The following is a 19,604-nucleotide window of genomic DNA, read 5'->3' on the forward strand; positions in this document are numbered from 1 at the left end:
TCCCTTTCGTGAATAAGAGAACACATCCGTAACCCTCCAATCTTCTGGAACCTCTCCCGTCTCCATCGATGATGCAAAGATCATCGTCAGAGGCTCCGCAATCTCCTCCCTCGCCTCCCACAGCAGCCTGGGGTACATCTCATCCGGTCCCGGCGCCTTATCCAACTTGATGCTTTCCAAAAGTTCCAGCACCTTCCCTTTCCTAATATCTACATGCTCAAGCTTTTCAGCCTGCTTCAAGTCCTCACTACAATCACCCAGATCTTTTTCCGTAGTGAATACTGATGTAAAGTATTCATTGAGTACCTCTGCTATTTCTTCCGGATCCATACACACTTTCCCACTGCTGCACTTGATAGGCCCTATTCTTTCTCATCTTATCCTCTTGCTTTTCACATACTTGTAGAATGCCTTGGGGTTTTCCTTAATCCTGCCCGCCAAGGTCTTCTCATGTCCACTCCTGGCTCTTCTAATTTCCTTCTTAAGCTCCTTCCTGTTAGCCTTATACTCTTCCAGATCTCTAACATTACCTAGCTCTCTGTACCTTTTCTTTTCCTTTAGACTAGATTTATTATAGCCTTTGTACACCACAGTTCCTGTATCCTCTTGTGACTCCTGTCTCATTGGAACATGCCTATGCAGAACTCTACACAAATATCCCCTGAATATTTGCCACATTTCTTCCGTACTTTTCCCTGAGAACATCTGTTCCCAATTTAATCTTCCAATTTAATCTTCCAATTTCCTGCCTGAGAGCCTCATAATTCCCTTTAGTCCAAGTAAACACCTTTCTAGTCTGTCTGTTCCTATCTCTCTCCAGTGCTATCGTAAAGGAGATAGAATTATGATCACTATCTCCAAAATGCTCACCCACTGAGAGGTCTGACACCTGACCAGGTTCATTTCCCAATACCAAATCAAGTAAAGCCTCTCTTGTAGGCCTATCTACATATTGTGTCAGGAGTCCTTCCTGAACGCTTAACAAACTCCACCCCTTCCAAACCCCTCAATGTCTGGAGATGCCAATCGATGTTTGGGAAATTAAAATCTCCCATCACAACAACTCTGTTATTATCACACCTTTCTAGGATCTGCTTCCCTATCTGCTCCTCAATATCCCTGTTACTATTGGGCAGTCTACAAAAAACACCCAGTAAAGTTATTGATCCTTTCCTGTTCCTAACCTCCACCCACAGAGACTCCGTAGACAGTCCCTCCATGACGTCCACCTTTTCTGCAGCCGTGACACTCTCTCTCATCCACAGTGCCACTTCCCCACCTCTTTTGCCTCCCTCCCTGTCCTTTCTGAAACATCTAAAACCCAGCACTTGAAGCAACCATTCCAGTCCCTGAGCCATCCAAGTCTCTGTAATGGCCACCACATCGTAGCTCCAAGTATTTATCCAAGCTCTAAGCTCATCTGCCTTGTTCGCAATACTCCTTGCATTAAAAGAGACACATCTCAAAGCAGTCTGAGCATGTCCCTTCTCTATCACCTGCCTATCCTCCCTCTCATACCTACTATTAGCTTTCTCTATTTGAGAGCCAAACACCCCTTCCCCAGTCTCTCCAGTTCGGATCCCACCCCCCAACAAATCTAGCTTAAAGTCCCCCCAGTAGCCTTAGCAAACTTCCCCGCCAGGATATTGGTCCCCCGGGATTCAAGTGCAACCCGTCCTCTTTGTAAAGGTCATACCTGCCCCAAAAGGGGTCCCAATGATCCAGAAATCTGAATCCCTACTCCTTACTCCAATCGCTCAGCCAGGCATTTAACCTCCTCCTCATTCTATTCCTATACCCACTGTCATTTGGCACAGGCAGTAATCCTGAAATTACTACCTTTGAGGTCCTGCTTCTCAACTTCCTTCCTAACTCTCTATATAGTCTTTTTTCAGGAACTCATCCCTTTCCCTACCTACGTCGCTGGTACCAATATGTACCACGACTTCTGGCTGTTCTCCCTCCCTCTGCAGGATATCTTGGATGTGATCTGAAACATCCTGGACCCCAGCACCTGGGAGGCAAACTACCTTCCAAGTTTCTCTCCTGCATCCACAGAATTGCCTGTCTGCCCACCTAACTATAGAGTCCCCTATCACTAGTGCCCTCTTCTCTCCTTCCCTACCCTTCTGAGCCACAGATATTTTCTTTATCAAATATTGTTTATTTAAAGATTTTCATTGGTTTAGGTGGTATTGTGACTTATGTCCACTTAAAAATATTCTGCAACATATTAGGCACAAGTTCAGTGGTTGAAGTATGTACACAAAATTTAAGTTAAATTTAAATTACGTGCCTTAATTAAGATGACAAAATAAATGGGACATAGTAAAATGCTATTGTTTAGATTAAAAACAGCAACAAGAGAAAAAAAATAGAAAAGAATATCAGGAGATTTGGCATAAAAATTGATGAGGCTGTTCATTTCTGACCAGCATATTGCAGTTAGCCCCAAGTATAACAGCATATTTTCACAACCAGTAAAACATAATAAGCTTAATGTTTATCATCTGGTGTAACAATTGCAGAGCCTTCCATAACTTTACATGGGTCCTAAGACATCTGTTGTCAAAGTCCTTCCTGTAGTAATTACTTTCAGGAATGAAGGGTCATTTGTTCTTATATTGCTCATAACAATGAATGAATGGTGATGGCATTTTGACTCTGCTGGTTTCCTGCAATCTAAATTAGTTAATTTATGAGACTAAATAACTGATCATTTGTAACACACCTGTAAATACGCTTGCTTCATACAAGTGCAGGATGTCCGTTGTAGGACATCAATCAGGAACAATCATGCATCTTGTTTTGTGATGCACAAAGCTTGGTACTAACACAGCAAATAACTTAAAGCTTGTCTTGAGGATTATGGTATTGAGGCAGTTAGATTGTGCTGTGACAAGAATAATTCTTCTGGCCAATGTATTCCCTTGCTGTCTTTGCTCAAGCTTCTGCTGCTCGAGGAAAACCTGTCCATGATGGCATCCACGCTGTCAATATCAAAATTATTCTCTTCTGTCAATGTTCTGTAAGCCTTTGAAATCTTACCCTTCACTCACAGTGTAATCAAATGAAAACTTCTGCCAGATTTAGCTTTTGGAATCACTCTTTGTTCTTATCCAACCATAAACTAAACTAGAGCAAAACACAAGCTGCTGGAGGAACTTAGCAGGTCAGGAAGCATCTATGGAGGCAAAGGGACATTTGACATTTTGGATCAAGACCAGCATCAGCATTTGCAGTCTCTTGTGTTTCTCCAAACAAAACTACCTTGAATGGCTTTTTAGCAAATTTCAGGGACTTAATTTTGCAAGGAGTGTTCTGAAACAAAATACTGAATAGAATAAACTCTAAGAAAGACATAACTTGCATTTACTGGTAGCAGTGAAAAAAAACTACAGATAGAGGAAATCTGAAATAAAAAGTGCTGGAAACAGCAGGTCAGGCAGTATTTGTGGAAGCAGAGTTGACAGTTCAGGTTGAAGAGAAAAACAAGTTCGTTTAAATTTGCAGAAAAGGTGGGGGGTAAGAATAAATAAGACAAAAGGAACATTGTGATAAATTGAGCTCAGGGTTGCAGTGGGAATAAGTAGTGGTTGAAGGATTAATGGCAGCAGTTAGAGAATTATAATGCAGACAAAGGAATGTAAAGTGTTGTGAAATATAGGGCTGCAGGACATGCCCAGCTGGTCAGGCTGTATTAAAGGAAAGCGAAAACTGAGCCAATGTCACAGATGGATGACTTACAGTGGAAACAACCAGTTCTGATACAGACAGAGGAAGTGAATTACCCGAAGTATCAGAATTTGATATGGAGTCCAGAAGGCTGCAATGTGCTCAGGCGGAAGAGAAGGTGCTATTCCTCAAGGTTGCCTTGGGCCTCAGTGTAACACAGAAGGAAGCCACAGGACAGAGTGAGACTGGGATGGAGAATTAAAGTTGCAGACGATAGGAAGCTTGGGCTCACTCATGCGGACTGAACATTGGTGCTCTGCAAAATGGTTACCCCAGTGTAGAGGAGACCACATTGTAAACACTGAATGCCGTACACTAGATTGGAAATGCAAGTGACTCACTGCTTCACCTAGAAGGATATCTGGCCCCCTGGATGGTGGGAAAGGGAGTGGTGAAAGGGCAGGTGTTCTATTTCCTGTGGCTGCAAGGGAATGTACAAGATGGAGAGCAGTTTGTAGGGACCGAAAAACAGATCATGGGGTGGTATTACTAACACTGATTTTCCTTAGCCATCTAAATTATTTATCAAATTTTATCTACAAAGGAAATTATACTTAAAACCATATAAAATAACATTAAAAATATTTCTATTGAGTCCGAACAAGAAAAACTTTTGAAATTGAAACTTCAGCCTAGAAAGATGCAACAAACCAGAGGTTCCTCTGTGCAAATGAATGGCATCAAGGATCCAAAGGGACTACAAGGAGATATCTGCAAGAGTAAAAGTGGGAAACACAATAGGATTCAAGATTCAGTACTGTGCAGGACTCCTTATTCAGCCCAGTGATTACTGCTGCATCATTTGATGCAAGCACCGTCATTTGAGCCTCTCTCACCATTTGAAATGTGCAGATCGGCAAAAGAACCAAACAGCTGCGGCACTTGGACCATTTTATTTACGGATACCATATCACGTTAAATGAGCAGGAGCAAGTAAAGCCAGTAAGGAAATCCAAGGGAAGGGCTGACTATAGGGTCAGTTTCCAACTAATTTAGCTGAAGCGAATACAGATGCAAACACTATCTACAATAAGATGATGATATGTGAGCATAGTAATTGCTAAATGCACAAGATTATCTGCCAGAGAACTACTAGATAGTATGATGAAATCCACTGTCAGCTTATAATGGGTCCTCATGAATTTCATCACACCCTGCAGAAAACCATGATCTGTGATTAAACTTGATGGTAAATGAGGAAATAAAGATTCTTTTCAAAAATACACACCACCATTATTGAATTTCTTAAATCTTCATACCAAAAGCAAGCAAACTTTTGGCTTAACTGCTTCTTCTTCCTTGGATAGACCGAAGAAATGAAAGGTTCACCAATTTCCCGAAATCTGCTCTCCCAGATATGTCGTTGCACTGAGCCACATCCAAATAGCAGGAGCAGCTGTGCATCATGCTCCATTTCCAATGACATCCCCCACGATGACAACAACTTTTGTGCCCTTACAATTCGATGAACTAATATATTCCCTGGAGTCAAAAAAACAGCTGGGCAAAATTTCCCTGGCAGATGCTAAATTATTGTAATCTGCAGATGGATCCTCTCAAATCTAAACTCTTTGACACTGCAAATTATCGGCACCTTGTTAATCCTTGAAAGAGCTGCAGCAGTCTCTAACTTCACTTAGTACCGGCATTGGGGCAATCACATGGGGATAGGTAAAGCACCATCTCAAGATAGGCATCCAGAACCTCACCTGAAAGGAGGTGCAGTTTATGTTTTTTTTGTGTAACTCCGGACAGCTTCCTGTAGCTAGTACGACTGCAACTTATTCTCTTGAAAATGGACATTTAAGGATGGCACAGTGGACCAGTGGTTAGCACTGCTGTCTCACAGCTCCAGAGGCCCAGGTCCAATCCTGGCATTGGTGCCATCTATGCAGAGCTCGCACATTCTTCCTGTGACTGCATGCATGCAATTTATCTGGGTGTTGTTTCCCTCCCACACATCAGTGATGTATCGATTGGTGTTAATTGGCTACTTCAAAAAAAATGCCGTAATTGTAGATGGGTGGGCAGGAGAACCATGGGGTGGGAGTTGATAGGTATATCAGAGGAAAAGTTGATTGACAGTTTGCTTGAACGTGGTGGGCCAAAGGGCCTGTTTCCACACTGCATAATTCCATATTTGTTAGGAATAAATTGGCTTTTTATGTTTTACTTTCAGATGGTTAATGTATACAGTCAAATATTAACCTAGCATTGTTTACCACTACAATTGGTTCTTGCCTGGGGTTGTTTTTCTTTTAAAACACCTTCCTCAATTTTGCTTGTGCTTTTTGTCCTGTTTGCCAGTGACTGAAGGTCGGTAATTTATGCTGAGCTAGTTTTCCACAACTGTCAGCCACCCTCTATTGTGCTCGATTCGAGATACTTCATTCTCCTTTGCATTTTCCTTCTTTGTAAAAGAGTAGCCTGTCAGGTTTCAAGTGTCAGGCATTGCCTATGAAGCAGTTGCAAAGCAAGCTTTTAGGGTGTGGGGCTGTCAAAATAGCATCAGCATTCACAAGGACAGGTCATGTGACCACCCATGCATGCTGATAAAACCAGCAGAGATCAGGGTTCACTGGAGGGACAGAATGTTGAACTCTGTTGGGAGTTTGGCAGTGTTGCTGATGGTTGAGTGAGTGGCATTAACTCCAGCTGATACTCTCGGGTAGGAAACTGGAAAACAGCATCTCACACGTGAATCCATTAATACAACGATTTGAGAATTCGTGTACGTCACACTGCATGATAGAGCCTACAATGTGAGACCAGTGCAGTTGGTGAAGCCCTGGACATGGATGACACAGATTAGAGGATTCCACTAAGTGGCCTATCCTGGAGGAAATGTGCATGTTTGCTGTAAAACTGCTAATGGAGGCATGGACTGCAGTGACTTGCTAATATTAAAAGGGAAATGTCATTTGGAAGGAGATTAGCAGAAACACTTACATGAAGTATACAACATTACTTTGGCTGTAAGCAACATGCTAGGGTAGCCTGAGATGAAAGTAAGCTGACATGGGTTGATAAAACATACTTGTAGGAAAGTGGTTAAAGCAATCGATACAAATAGGTTAAGTCAGCAATGTTAACATTAAGAACATAAGAAATAGGAACAGGAGTAGGCCATCTGATTTGTCGAGCCTGCTCTGCCATTCAATAAGATCGTGGCTGATCTGGCTGTGGACTCAGCTTCACCTACCTGCCTTTTCCCCCAGGTCCCTTAATTCCCCTACTATACAAAAATCTATCTAATTGTGTCTTAAGTATATTTAATGAGGTAGTCTCTACTGCTTCCTTGGGCAGAGAATTCCACAGATTCACTCCTCTCTGGGAAAAGCAGTTTCTCCTCATCTCTGTTCTAAATCTACTCTCCCGTAGTTCTAGTCTCACCTACCAGTGGAAACAATTTTTCTGCTTCTGTCATATCTATCCCTTTCATAATTTTATGTGTTTCTATAAGATCCCCTCTCATTCTTCTGAATTCCAGTGAATAACAGTCCCAGGCGACTCATTATCTCCTCCTAGGCTAACCCCACCCCCGGCTTTCCAGAATCAACTTGGTGAACCTCCTCTGCACTGCCTCCAAAGCCAGTATATCCTTTCTCAAGTAAGGAGACTAGAAATGCACACAGTACTTCAGGTGCAGCCTCACCAGTACCCTGTACAGTTGCAGCATGACCTCCCTGCTCTTAAATTTAATCCCTTCAGCAGTGAAGGCCAACATTCCATTTGCCTTAATAACCTGTTGCACCTGCAAACCAACCTTTTGTGATTCATGCACAAGCACTCCCAAGTCCCTCTGCATAACAGCATGCTGCAGTCTTTAATTGATCTTCTATTTTTCCTTCCAAGGTGGATGACCTCACATTTACCAACATTGTACTCCATCTGCCAGACCCTTGCCCAGTCACTTATACATATCTCTCTGCAGACTCTCCGCATCCTCTGAGCAATCCGCTTTATATTCAATTTAGTGAACTTAAATATGCAGCACTCGGTTCCCTCTTCCAAATCGTTAATGTTAATATTATAACCACTTAAGTTGCAACTCAGAATAGAACTTTGTTCATTTAAAAAAAAATTCATTCATTTCTTTCAGATCTGGTGTCACTGATGAGTGTTCACTGCCCATCCCTAACTGCCCACCAGAAGGTGTGGTGAGCTGCCTTCTTGAACCCTGCAGTCCTTCTGGTGAAAGTATACCAACAATGCTATTGGGTAGAGAGTTTCAGGATTTGGATCCAGCAATAATGAAGTAACAGTGATTGGTATTGGTTTATTATTGTCACCTGTACCGAGGTACAGTGAAAAGCTTGTCTTACAAACCGATCATACAGGTCAATTCATCACACAGTGCAGTTACATTGAGTTAGTACAGAGTGCATTGAAGTAGTACAGGTAAAAACAATAACAGTACAGAGTAAAGTGTCACAGCTACAGAGAAAGTGCAGTGCAATAAGGTGCAAGGTCACAACAAGGTAGATTGTGAAGTCATAGTCCATCTCATTGCATAAGGAAACCGTTCAATAGTCTTATCACAGTGGGGTAGAAGCTGTCCTTAAGTCTGGTGGTACGTGCCCTCGCACCCCTGTATCTTCTACCCAATGGAAGAGGAGAGAAGAGAGAATGTCCCAGGTGGGTGGGGTCTTTGATTATGCTGACTGCTATACCAAGACAATGAGAGGTAAAGACAGAGTCCAAGGAGGGGAGGCTGGTGTCCGTGATGCGCTGGGCTGTGTCCACAACTCTCTGCAGCTTCTTGCGGTCCTGGGCAGAGCAGTTGCCGTACCAAGCCGTGATACATCCAGATAGGATGCTTTCTATGGTGCATCGGCAAAAGTTGGTGAGAGTCAAAGGGGACAAACCAAATTCCTTTAGCCTCCTGAGGAAGTAGAGGTGCTGGTGAGCTTTCTTGGCTGTGGCATCTACGTGATTTGACCAGGACAGGCTGTTGGTGATGTTCACTCCCAGGAACTTGAAGCTCTCAACCCTCTCGACCTCAGCACCATTGATGTAGACAGGTGCATGTACACCGTCCCCCTTCCTGAAGTCAATGACCAGTTCTTTTGTTGACATTGAGGGAAAGGTTGTTGTCATGACACCATTCCACTAAGCTATCTCCTTCCTGTACTCCGACTCATCGCTGTTTGAGATACGGCCGACAACGGTGGTATCATCTACAAACTTCTAATGGAGTTAGAGCAGAATCTGGCCACACAGTCACGAGTGTATAGGGAGTAGAGTAGAGGGCTGAGGACGCAGCCTTGTGGGGCACCAGTGTTGACATATTTCCAAATCAGGACGGTAGTGTTCCCATGTGCCAATTGCCCTTGCTCTTCTTGGTGATAGTGGTAACAGGTTTGGGAGGTGCTGTTGGAGGCGCCTGGACAAGTAAATCTAGTCCCTTCTGTAGAATTCAGGTTCTTGGTCTAAGGCTACAATGACATCTGATCCTGGCAAAATGGACATCAGTAAGTGGGTTATGGTAAATAAGCGCACTTGAAAGCACTGTCAGTGACTCTGCTGATGATTGACAGACTGATCAGACAACAATTAGCTATATTGGATTTGTCCTGCTTTTTATGAACAGGATATGCCTGGGCAATTTTCCACATTGTTGATAAATGCCTTGTTGTAACTGTACGGATCAGCTTGCCTAGAGGTGTAGCTCATTCTGGAGCACAGGTCTTCAGTTTGACAGCTGGGATATTGTCTGGTCCTGAGCCTTTGCTCAATCCAGTGCTCTCAACCATTTCTTGATACCATGTACAGTGAACTGAATTGGCTGCAGACCCACCATCAATGAAGGTGGTGATATTCTTGGAGCCCTCTCTTTTTATTAGCTGCTAAGTTGTCCACTACCATTCACAATTATCTGTAGGTAACACTCCAGAAATTTGATCTCATTTTGTGAAATTACTTAACTGTCTACTGCATGTTTTCTTTTGCCCTTTAGCACTCATGTAGTTCTGTGCTGCAGCTGGTGCAATGGAGGTGATGCAAGCATTCAATAATTAGCTGAGTGTTTACCGATGCTTCTTTCACTGCATGTGTGGGTCCTTATTCTAACAGTAAGAGATATGGAGAACTGCTCAAACACGAGCATCTTGTTTATTCCATCCTCTCCAAACGTAACTCCCTTAAATCAGACATATTTATCAAAATTTATGACATGAGGCCAATTGGATAGTTCCTTCCTGTTTACGCTCCTCACAACCCTATGCATTGCAATTAAGACTCCTCTCAGGCTTCTTTGCTCCGAAGGAGACAATTTTAGCTGATTCAATCTTTCCCCACGGTGACACTTTTCCATTCTTGACAACATCCTTGTAAATACTTGCTTGTGAAACCAAGTGTCGATCTGTCTGCTACGGCCATCTTCAGCTTCCAGTTGCACGTCATTTTAACACTCCTTCCCACTCCCACACCGACCCTTCTGCTCTTGGCCTACCCATTGCTACAGAGAAGCCAAATGCAAACTGGAAGAAGAACATTTTACACTCTGCTTGGGTAGCTAGAATTTTCCAATTTCCTCTTACACACACACACTCACCCGTCCACCCAGTTGTCTTCTCCCTTTGTTCATCCCTCCCAACCCCTCCCCAAACCTGGTTCCATCTGCTCATCATTCTCTCTCCATCTGGCTCCACCTATCACCTACCAGGCTTTATCCCATCCCCTACATACTGCTTGCAATATACTGGCATACTACTACATACGGTGTAGTAGTTCACAAAGAGCTTCTATCCAACAGCGATAAGACTATTGAACAGTTCCCTTAAACAATGAGATGGACTCTTGACTTCACAATATACCTTGTTTGACCTTGCACCTTATTGTCTAACTGCAATGCACTTCCCTGTAGCTGTGACATCTTACTCTGTATTCTGTTATTGTTTTTACCCTGTACTACCTCAATGCACTGTGTAATGAATTGATCTGTATGAACAGTATGCAAGACAAGTTTTTCCACTGTACCTTGGTACAAGCGATAATAATAAACCAATACACAAGGTAAATTGTTCCAGTATAGTTACAACATTGACATCCACCTGACACTAATTAATTACTCCAGCACGTTTGTTCACAAAAAGCAGGGCAAATCTATTCAAACTAATTACCACCCAATCAGAGTACTTTCAAATCAACAGCAGGGTGCTGCACGGAGTTATTAACTATGCAGTCAGGCAGCATTTATTTATCAATAACTAGCTCACTAATGCCAAGTTTGGTTTTACTAGGATTACTTGCTTCGACACCTCATCAGAGCCTTGGTTCAAACAGGATGCGGTGAGATGTTTGCTCTTAACATCAGGGCAGCATTTGACCAAGTGTGGCATCAAGGAGCCCTGATAAAACTGAAGACAGTGGTGTCAATGGAAAATACTCCAACGGTTGGAGTCATATCTCAGGCTAAGGAAGATGGTTGTAGTTGTTGGAAGTCAATCATGCCAGCCGCCGGACCATTATGCAGGATTTTCTCCAGGCAGTGTCCTAGACCCAACCATTCACCCAATTCATTAATGATTTTCCATCTGTAATGGGGTCAGAAGTCAGGATATTTGCTGATGATCGCATAATGTTAAGTTTCATTTACAAGTCGTCAACAAGTGAAGCACTCCACACTAATTTACCGCAAGACCCAAACAGCATTCAGCCATGGACTGATGAACAGCATATGACATTTTGTGCCACAAAGTGTCAGACAATGAACATCTCCAGCAAGGGACAGTCTAACCATGTATCTGTGACCCACACTGCATTTACCATTACCAAGTCCCCCAACATCAACATTCCAGAAGACACCACTGACCAGAGATTCAATTTGACTAGTTTATAAATATTGAGGCTACTTAAGCATCTCTAACACTTGACTGGTATCCCGTGCACCACATTATACATTCATTCTGTCCACTACTGGTGCATGGTGGCTGACATGTGTATCATCCCACCAAATACAGTACAATGACATACCTAGGCTCCTCTGACTGCATCATAAAGCCATGACCTTAACTATAGAGGAGGATAAGGGGTTCCAGCACATGCATGATCTTCCCCAGGTCACACAACATCGTATCTTGGAAATATGTTACCATTCCATTATTGGCACTGGGTCTAAGCCATGGAACTCTCCACCAAACAGTACGGAATATACACACAAAACAAATTTATGTACTTCAAAGTGAAACAAACCACTTTACCAAGCTCTGTATTCCACCTGGCCAGAGATGCTTATGGGCATATTTTGTGAACTTTGTTTCTTGTTATGTCACAAAATCATAAAATTATAGGGCAGTGGTTCCAAAGGAAACTTTATTTCACTTGAAGGTTTGCACATGGTATATGCAATTATTCAGTTTATTAAAAAGCTTTAAACTGCCAAGTGATGGTGGGACAGTCACTGTGTATATCTGTCTTATTGAAGAATATCAATCTACCACGCATAATTGTTGGGTTGTTGAAGCTAATACAGAAGGCTATGAATATCAGCTCTTGAAAATGTTAATACAAAGTATGGTAATGATATTCATTCCACATTACAGCAGAAGGGTTTATAAAATTGAGCACGTACTTATTGGTGCTTTCTTTAATTTTGCACATAAACTTCATAAAAAGCTGTTCTCACTAAATTCTGGTGAGACACAGCGTTTTGGGTGTTACTGAGTTAGTAAAAGCGGCTTTCCTTATAGATTTAAGGAAATATCATTATTTTCTTTTACCAAATGTCTGGTCCACTGACAACAGAAATGTAGCATTCATGACCTTACTGTGCTTTCTGCATTCTTTGTGTGTTATGCTGACTCTACAGATGCAATGTACGTATACTTCTGGGTCCAATTTTCAGCAAGAGAACACAGCAGTCTGCATATTAATAGATCCAAGAAGACAGAGTTATAAATCAGAGCAAAACTCAGGTTCTACAAGAAGCATTGTACTGAAAGCAAAAAGGCATCAGTTTCCCTCTGTATAATTTTCAAAATTTTCTAGTTATCTTGCCTTAACGGTGGTGGATAAATAGCTAGAGCCACAACGACAGCCAGAGCCACAACAATAGCCAAAGGTTATGTAAAATATTTTAAAAATCTAATAATTGTGTTGAAATACACTCCACAAAGATAATGTTAATAAACTGTATAAATAACAATAATTGTCATTTAGATGGATTGTACCTCAAATTCCCTTTCTTGTATTTCTAGGTTTAGGTGGTTCAGAACAAAAGAGTTTTTTCTTAAGATGAGTTTTTCTGAATTTATCAGACTTTAAATATTTTTTTCTATTGCTTGTGTTTTAAGAAAAATTTTGCATTTTAAAATTGGCATCAGTAATGAATACTAAAATTTCTTTCCGATGTGTGATGGTGGTAAGGCTCATTTCTAGCTATTTAAATCTTTTGATGATATTTCATGGCTTGAAAAGATTAGTTTTACTTTGCTAATTCTAGGCTCCAGTCTTGGAAATTAAAATATGTACTCATGTCACCTATAGGTATTCAAGTCTAATAAACAAGTGCTCTACTGGCTTCCACTGAAATGTTTTGATATTTGGCCAAAACAGCCTTCATTCGTATATGCCTACAAAGACATTTTCTGCTACCTTTTCAAACTCAACAAGATAAATGATCTAGTGTCAGCAAATGGGAACTCAATGTATTTCAGAGCAAATTGCTGACCATTACAAAACCTGTCCAATTCTCTCCGATTTTTAGTTCAAATAATTTAATGAAATAAATTTAATGGCAGGCTCTGTGAGCTACACCTGGTCAATTTGGCTGAGAATACAATACAATAATAAAAATAAAGCACAAATTCTATCATGGGTAGGTAATATGCTCCAGAGAATTACAGCCCAAAAGGCAGGGACAAAAATCACATTCTTCCCCCCGCATCAGTTGGGTGCAGCTTCCTGTATTCTGCACCACACAAAAAAAATGCAAAGACTTTAGAAGTAAATCTCCTACAGAACCAGGGATTCAGTCCACCATTATCCATTATTATTTGAGTTATGGTACAAATTAGCCCGAGCGTGCGTTATAGAAGCAGAAAACGCTGTAATACTCAAAGTCAGGCAGTATCTGCGGAAATACAAAAACAAAATAAGGTCAAAGATGCTTCATCAGAACAGTTCTGACAAAGTGATTTCAACCCAAAGTAGTAACTCTCTTTCTCTTTCCGCAGATGCTGCCTGACCATCTGAGTGCTTCCAGCATTTCCTTTTTTTAAATTTGCATTTCCAGCATCTGATTTTTTTTTTGATTTCCATATACTGAGTGTTACGATGTGATTGGTGATTCAATCTCAACCCAAGTATACATTGCAAGCTGCCACATTATGGATCCTGAATTTGGTTCCTTGACCAAACTAACTGACAAAGTGGACTGCATATTAACACATCATCACTGTCCATACTTGCAACATACACCATGAAGCTCACTTGTGCATCCCTCTAATCCCCTCATTGCAAAGAAAATACTGTTATGAAAAGTCTGAGAACCGGGGTGTCCTCCAGGCATCAGCCAATTGACATGCATAGAGGAGAGTTGATACAGATAATTGGTATGACCATATGCTTGGACATGAGAGGCAGGGAGATAGGAATTTCATTGTTACCTACTGACAGAATTCTCTCTTATTGCACAAGACACTCACTCAGATGAACTTGACGACAGCAGCAAGGGACGAATTCCTTTGTGCAAATATAATTATTCTTACATTCACAATTCAAGTTTCATGGTGGGCCGAAGGGCCTGTTTTGTGCTGTATGGTTCTATGGTCTTTCATCTTGCATCTTTCATTGCATCATCCTGAACCAGATGATGCAACAAAAGGACAATCGCTCCTTCTTAGAGGAGGTCACTCAAAGGAGTTATCTTTCCATCACAGCACTCATGCCAGCTCGGCACCAGCTCAAATAGTCATACTTTGATGGGTGTAGCAGGATGTAGTTGATTTGTCACTTGGTGAATCAAACAATATAAATGAGGAAGAAGATGGTGAAGTGGAGGATACCAGTAGTAAGTCCACATCAGTGGGTCCAAGCTTAGCTCAGCAGAGTGTAGGTGCTGCACCTCATAAGCTGGGTGATCGGAGGATACCTTGCATCCATCTTGCATCTATTCAAATCCACCCAGAGCTGTAAATTGAAAGCTTGTGAATTTAGACTGGCCTTATGAGCAAAGCTGAAGCAATTGTCAATGCTTGAAGACAAAGCATCAGTTGCCTACCTGATTCATTCACGACTGGGTGAATGCAAGCTTCAATTTAACCCTGGATGGATCCCAAGGTTTGATGGCCAAAGGCACTGGTTATTTCACAGCTACAGATAGAGCATGTTCACCAAGTTCAAGAGTCAACAGGCTGTTTTTCTAGGTATCCATCATCTGTGGTAAACTTCCCAAGGCTAATATTCAGACATCCCAGTCTCCAGAAAACCCAGTCTCTACCTATGAAGACTCTGGCCACCTCAACTGTTCTGATGATTCTCCGATCCCTTCTAATAGCTGCAAACAGATGGGGAGCAGCCTCTTGGTAGCCCTCTGGGAGCTGTTATTGTGTTATTATTTTATTGTGTTGTTATTTTGTGTTGTCAGTTGTTGTTTTGTAATTAAGTTGTTGAAAGGGATAAATAATTTGCTTTATAACAGTAACTTTCCCATAACCATTCACTTAAACTCTAAATGTAGCAACCTGTACTTTATCTGTAGTTGATCACTGGGATTCAGGTACACACTTAATGCTAGTAAATATTACTTTTGCAGCTCTTTTAAATAGTTTGCAACATACTTATGAATATTGTTGTTTTCTATATCTGTCAATGTCTCATCTGACCAAGACACAAAAGATAAATTGCTCGCTAATGCGCAGTTAACTGATCCAAGTAATACTGACAATAAGGGTCCTAAAAATTGCCTCTCTTGTCCAAGACCTGGGTGTTTCAGTCTGGGAAATAAACTCTTTCCCTGTGGTCACTGGATGAATCCTTAATCCTTCAATGAAACATCAAATAACTGTAGGTGTTGGAGATCTGAAATGAAAACAAAGTGCTGGAAATACTCAGCAGGTCAGGCAACATTCTGTGGAGAGAGAAACAGAATTATCATGTCAAGTCTATGACCCTTCATCAGAACTCTCTTCCAGCACTTTGTTTTTATTCCACAATCCTTCAAACCTCCCCAATTCCACCAGCCCCATCCCACCCACTAAAAATTGCTGTTCGGTGACTGCTCAGAACCTAGGCTCACATTATGATTGTCAGCCTCACAAAGCAAAGGTCCTTCAAAACCAAGGGGAAAATATCACAACTTCTTCAGGAAAAACTTAAGAAAATATAGGATATCCATTTAAACATTTTACTGTGTTTTATATAATTTTGCATAGCTTTTTCAAAACTTCTGGAGGAATACATCTTAAGGGTCACATTCATAGGCATTACACTGGAATATTTTAATATTTCAGATTAAGATAAAGTGACAGCTAACAGAAACTTGACAGATTACCAGTGACAGAAAAGGTAAAAACCAAACTATTTAAACAAACATGCTGAAGAAGTACAGCAATTCTGCAAAATGTAAGGTTTAATAATAAGCCTATGAAGTTTAATATTTGAAAATAATATTTTATTGATATCCAAATTCAGAGTTTGGTCCTATGAAGTTTAATATTTGGAAATAAAAATATTGTATGCCTAAATTCAGAATATGGAATAAATAATGCTTTTTAAGATGAGCCAGCTTCTTATTGTTCAACAATGTTTCTGATTCACTCTTTGCTTACTCTAAAATCATTTATCCATTGTTGCCTGTGTGTATTATAACAACGAGAAGGTGAAACATCTTACATTTTTATATCACAGTTAAATCCTTTTTCACTGTTACCCCCAAATTGGTTCTTCACATTCAATTGTTGTTCCCAAGATCAGTCTCTGGAGTTTTTTTAAAAAAATATTAGAATGAATGATAAAATCCAAAACACTTTAAATATAACGTGACTGCTTTAAAGTTGCTCCTATGTCCATGTTTAAGCAAGTAGCTCATAAAATATAAAATGAATTTTACATTGTACTTGCAACCTCCAGGTCTGTCAGTGTGAAAATTGCATAATACCGAAAACAAAATGGGTTCCTTAAAACTGAAGCTTGCATGCCATCATTTTTTCTAGTCACTACCCACATTAATAAATGGAAACTTAAATTATATTAAATTGCCATGAACAAAACACAATAAACCGCAGAGGCTGTAGATCTGAAATAAAAACAAAAATGCTGGAAGTACTCAAGCCTTTATTGTATTTAGTGAAGGCTGAGTGTCAGACAATCGGAAAAGCAATCAATACTTTCCTAGCATTACTTTTGCCTGCTTTGACTTAATGTAAAACAGGTCATCTTTGATTAGATATCCATTATACAATTCTTTACCTTTCCAGCTGAACATTGAGAAAAATGTGCAATGTGTCACTGATTCAGTATTGCCTATTTTACACAGTCAGTGCTATACCTGTTTTTTTAAAATTTGTTCACTTGAACTAATTGGTTAACGTTGGTAGAAAAATAATCAAAACAATGTGTTGTGCAATTCTAAAACTGCCTTTAGTTTAACAGAAAATTGCACCTAAATTGTCGTCTTTTATAAGTAGACGTGAAAATATTTGAGAAAGAATTAAGGAACTGCCCTGTTCATGTTGTATTTTAACATTTAATAAAATGTTTCAGTCTTACAAGTTACTGAAAACAGAAATAATGCATTGGTAAAACTGACTGAGATGTTGAGGTTGGCGTAAGTCGTCAGGATAATAATTTTAGGGCTCTCCGTATTGCATCTGACCTGTGACCAGTCTGTGCTGGAAATGATTACTGCTCTAGCCAGTGTCAGGAGTAAAATGATCCATTACTTAGAACACGTTTGCCCAACTGTGCAGATATGAATACGTGAAAAAATGCAACCTTGACAATATATACAATGCCGGCAAAAACGGAAAGGCTGATTGTAATAGTGCCTATTTGAACCGCACGTCTGATCCTACACACTTTGAGGTGATGTTAGGTTACAAAAGAGTGGACTGATTTAATTAAAAAGTGATCAGCGATTTAAAAGAGTTTGCCTATTTTTCCCACAACACAAATGACAGTTCACGAATTACACCATTCCTCGTGTTGCCACACAATGCTATTAAAGAAGTTTCCTGAGAATTAATCACACTTTGCTCACTGAACGACACGAAAGTCCACGAGCCTGTTGCCTTCACTTACATGGTGGCGCGATGTATTGCCTGCGTTGTGTTGTGTGACGTTATGCGAATTGGGTCCTATCTATGGATTTTCATGCAACCACCGGAGCGGAACATGGGCACATTTTATTATGGAATTATAAAATCAATACATGCAATAAATAGCAGCATGATGCGCACAAATAAACGACTGCCCAACATCATAATAGCCACGCAAAATCATTCTGAAATGTGAGCGGGGTGAATTTCAAGGTTACAAACTAATTAGGTTCAAGATGCGTGTATGCAAAGAAAGGATGCAAGGATTCAGCAGATGCAAACATCTAAAAATAAAGGACGTAAAAGATTTCCAATTGATTACTTCGTTTGTTTGCACACAACACCCTCTCGGCGCTCATGCATCTTTAATATGTGGCGCTTGCAATAGTTATTTATTGTTTCAGATATGCGATAGTTCCATGTTATTCACGTGGCGATAAATTACTGCAATTGCAAGACGCTACCTATAACGTAAATTTTGCGCTTTCTTCAGCAAACTAAGCGTTGCACTAAATATGTGCAACCAGCGGCAGATTCCTTCCTGGTTCCAATCTATCATCCTTGCCCTTGAATCGACGCGTGTTGAGCATCATATGTCTGCAAAATACTTAAATGTATTAACATGTGCAGTCGACGTAAAGCTACACTGCAATTCATATTAACCTCCTTCATAAATGAGATAGGAATTCCACGTATTTCTGAACATAAGCCATTGCCTTTGATGAATGCACTCTTCATCCATTTAAACACCAATTATGTGCCTGCTTCTACATCCTGAGAGCACAACCAAAAACTTCAATCTTATTTGGATACAATTCTGTAACTATCACAGACAAAAGCCCGATCATTTCATAACCTTGACACTTATTTCCTTTTCATTTTGCATGCCATTTACTCGTTTCGCTCTGAATGCGTTTTGACCATTTAAAGCCAACGTTCATGCTGAGGTTACCTCGAATTTATTTTATCGAATTACAGAAACATTGGTCTCCTGCACTGACCTGCATGTGGCCCTGATACATCCTGACCGGCTCCTTGCTGCAGGAGCGCTGCGCTTCCCGCCGTCTGCTAGCAACTCTCGGGCTGAGGTGCTTCTTCGGGCTTTCCGTCGGCTCTCTGTTCAGAGGTGACTTGAAGAGTGACGGCGATGAACCTGCTGCTGGCGCTGTTGCTGAAACCGCCTCCCTGTCAGTCCGGCTCCCTCCCACCCCGCCTCTCAGTGTCCGCAGCCCCGTCCGCCCGCGGTTACACCCGCCCCCTCCTCACCTGCCCCCGGCCACTGAGCGCGCGTGTGCGGACACCGTCCTGCCCTCCCCGTGTACCCTTCCTCCCCCGTGTTCCCATCTTCCATCGCGTACCCTTCCTCCCTCGCGTACCCATCCCCGTGTACCCTTCCTCCCTGTGTACCCATCCTCATGTACCCTTCCTCCCTCATGTACCCACCCCCCGTGTACCCTTCCTCCCTCGTGTACCCTTCCTCCCCCGTGTTCCCATCCTCCATCGTGTACCCTTCCTCCCTCGCGTACCCATCCCCGTGTACCCATCCTCATGTACCCTTCCTCCCTCACGTACCCATCCCCCGTGTACCCATCCCCCGTGTACCCTTCC

At 41.3% G+C, this 19,604-nt stretch overlaps 1 protein-coding gene across 2 annotated transcripts in view; it reads right to left on the bottom strand.

Moving 5' to 3' along the window:
• Positions 1–19,085, bottom strand: part of pex5la (peroxisomal biogenesis factor 5-like a) — a 125,084-nt gene extending 105,999 nt beyond the window's left edge. For both annotated transcript variants that reach the window (XM_052017955.1, XM_052017954.1), the window contains exon 1: positions 18,998–19,085. In XM_052017955.1, coding sequence (XP_051873915.1) covers positions 18,998–19,018 — 21 coding nt within the window. In that variant the 5' untranslated portion in view covers positions 19,019–19,085. The remainder of the gene's footprint in view (positions 1–18,997) is intronic.
• Between the last annotated feature and the right edge of the window lie 519 nt (positions 19,086–19,604).

Source organism: Pristis pectinata, chromosome 6 (genome assembly GCF_009764475.1).
Source record: "Pristis pectinata isolate sPriPec2 chromosome 6, sPriPec2.1.pri, whole genome shotgun sequence".
Classification (NCBI taxonomy): domain Eukaryota; kingdom Metazoa; phylum Chordata; class Chondrichthyes; order Rhinopristiformes; family Pristidae; genus Pristis; species Pristis pectinata.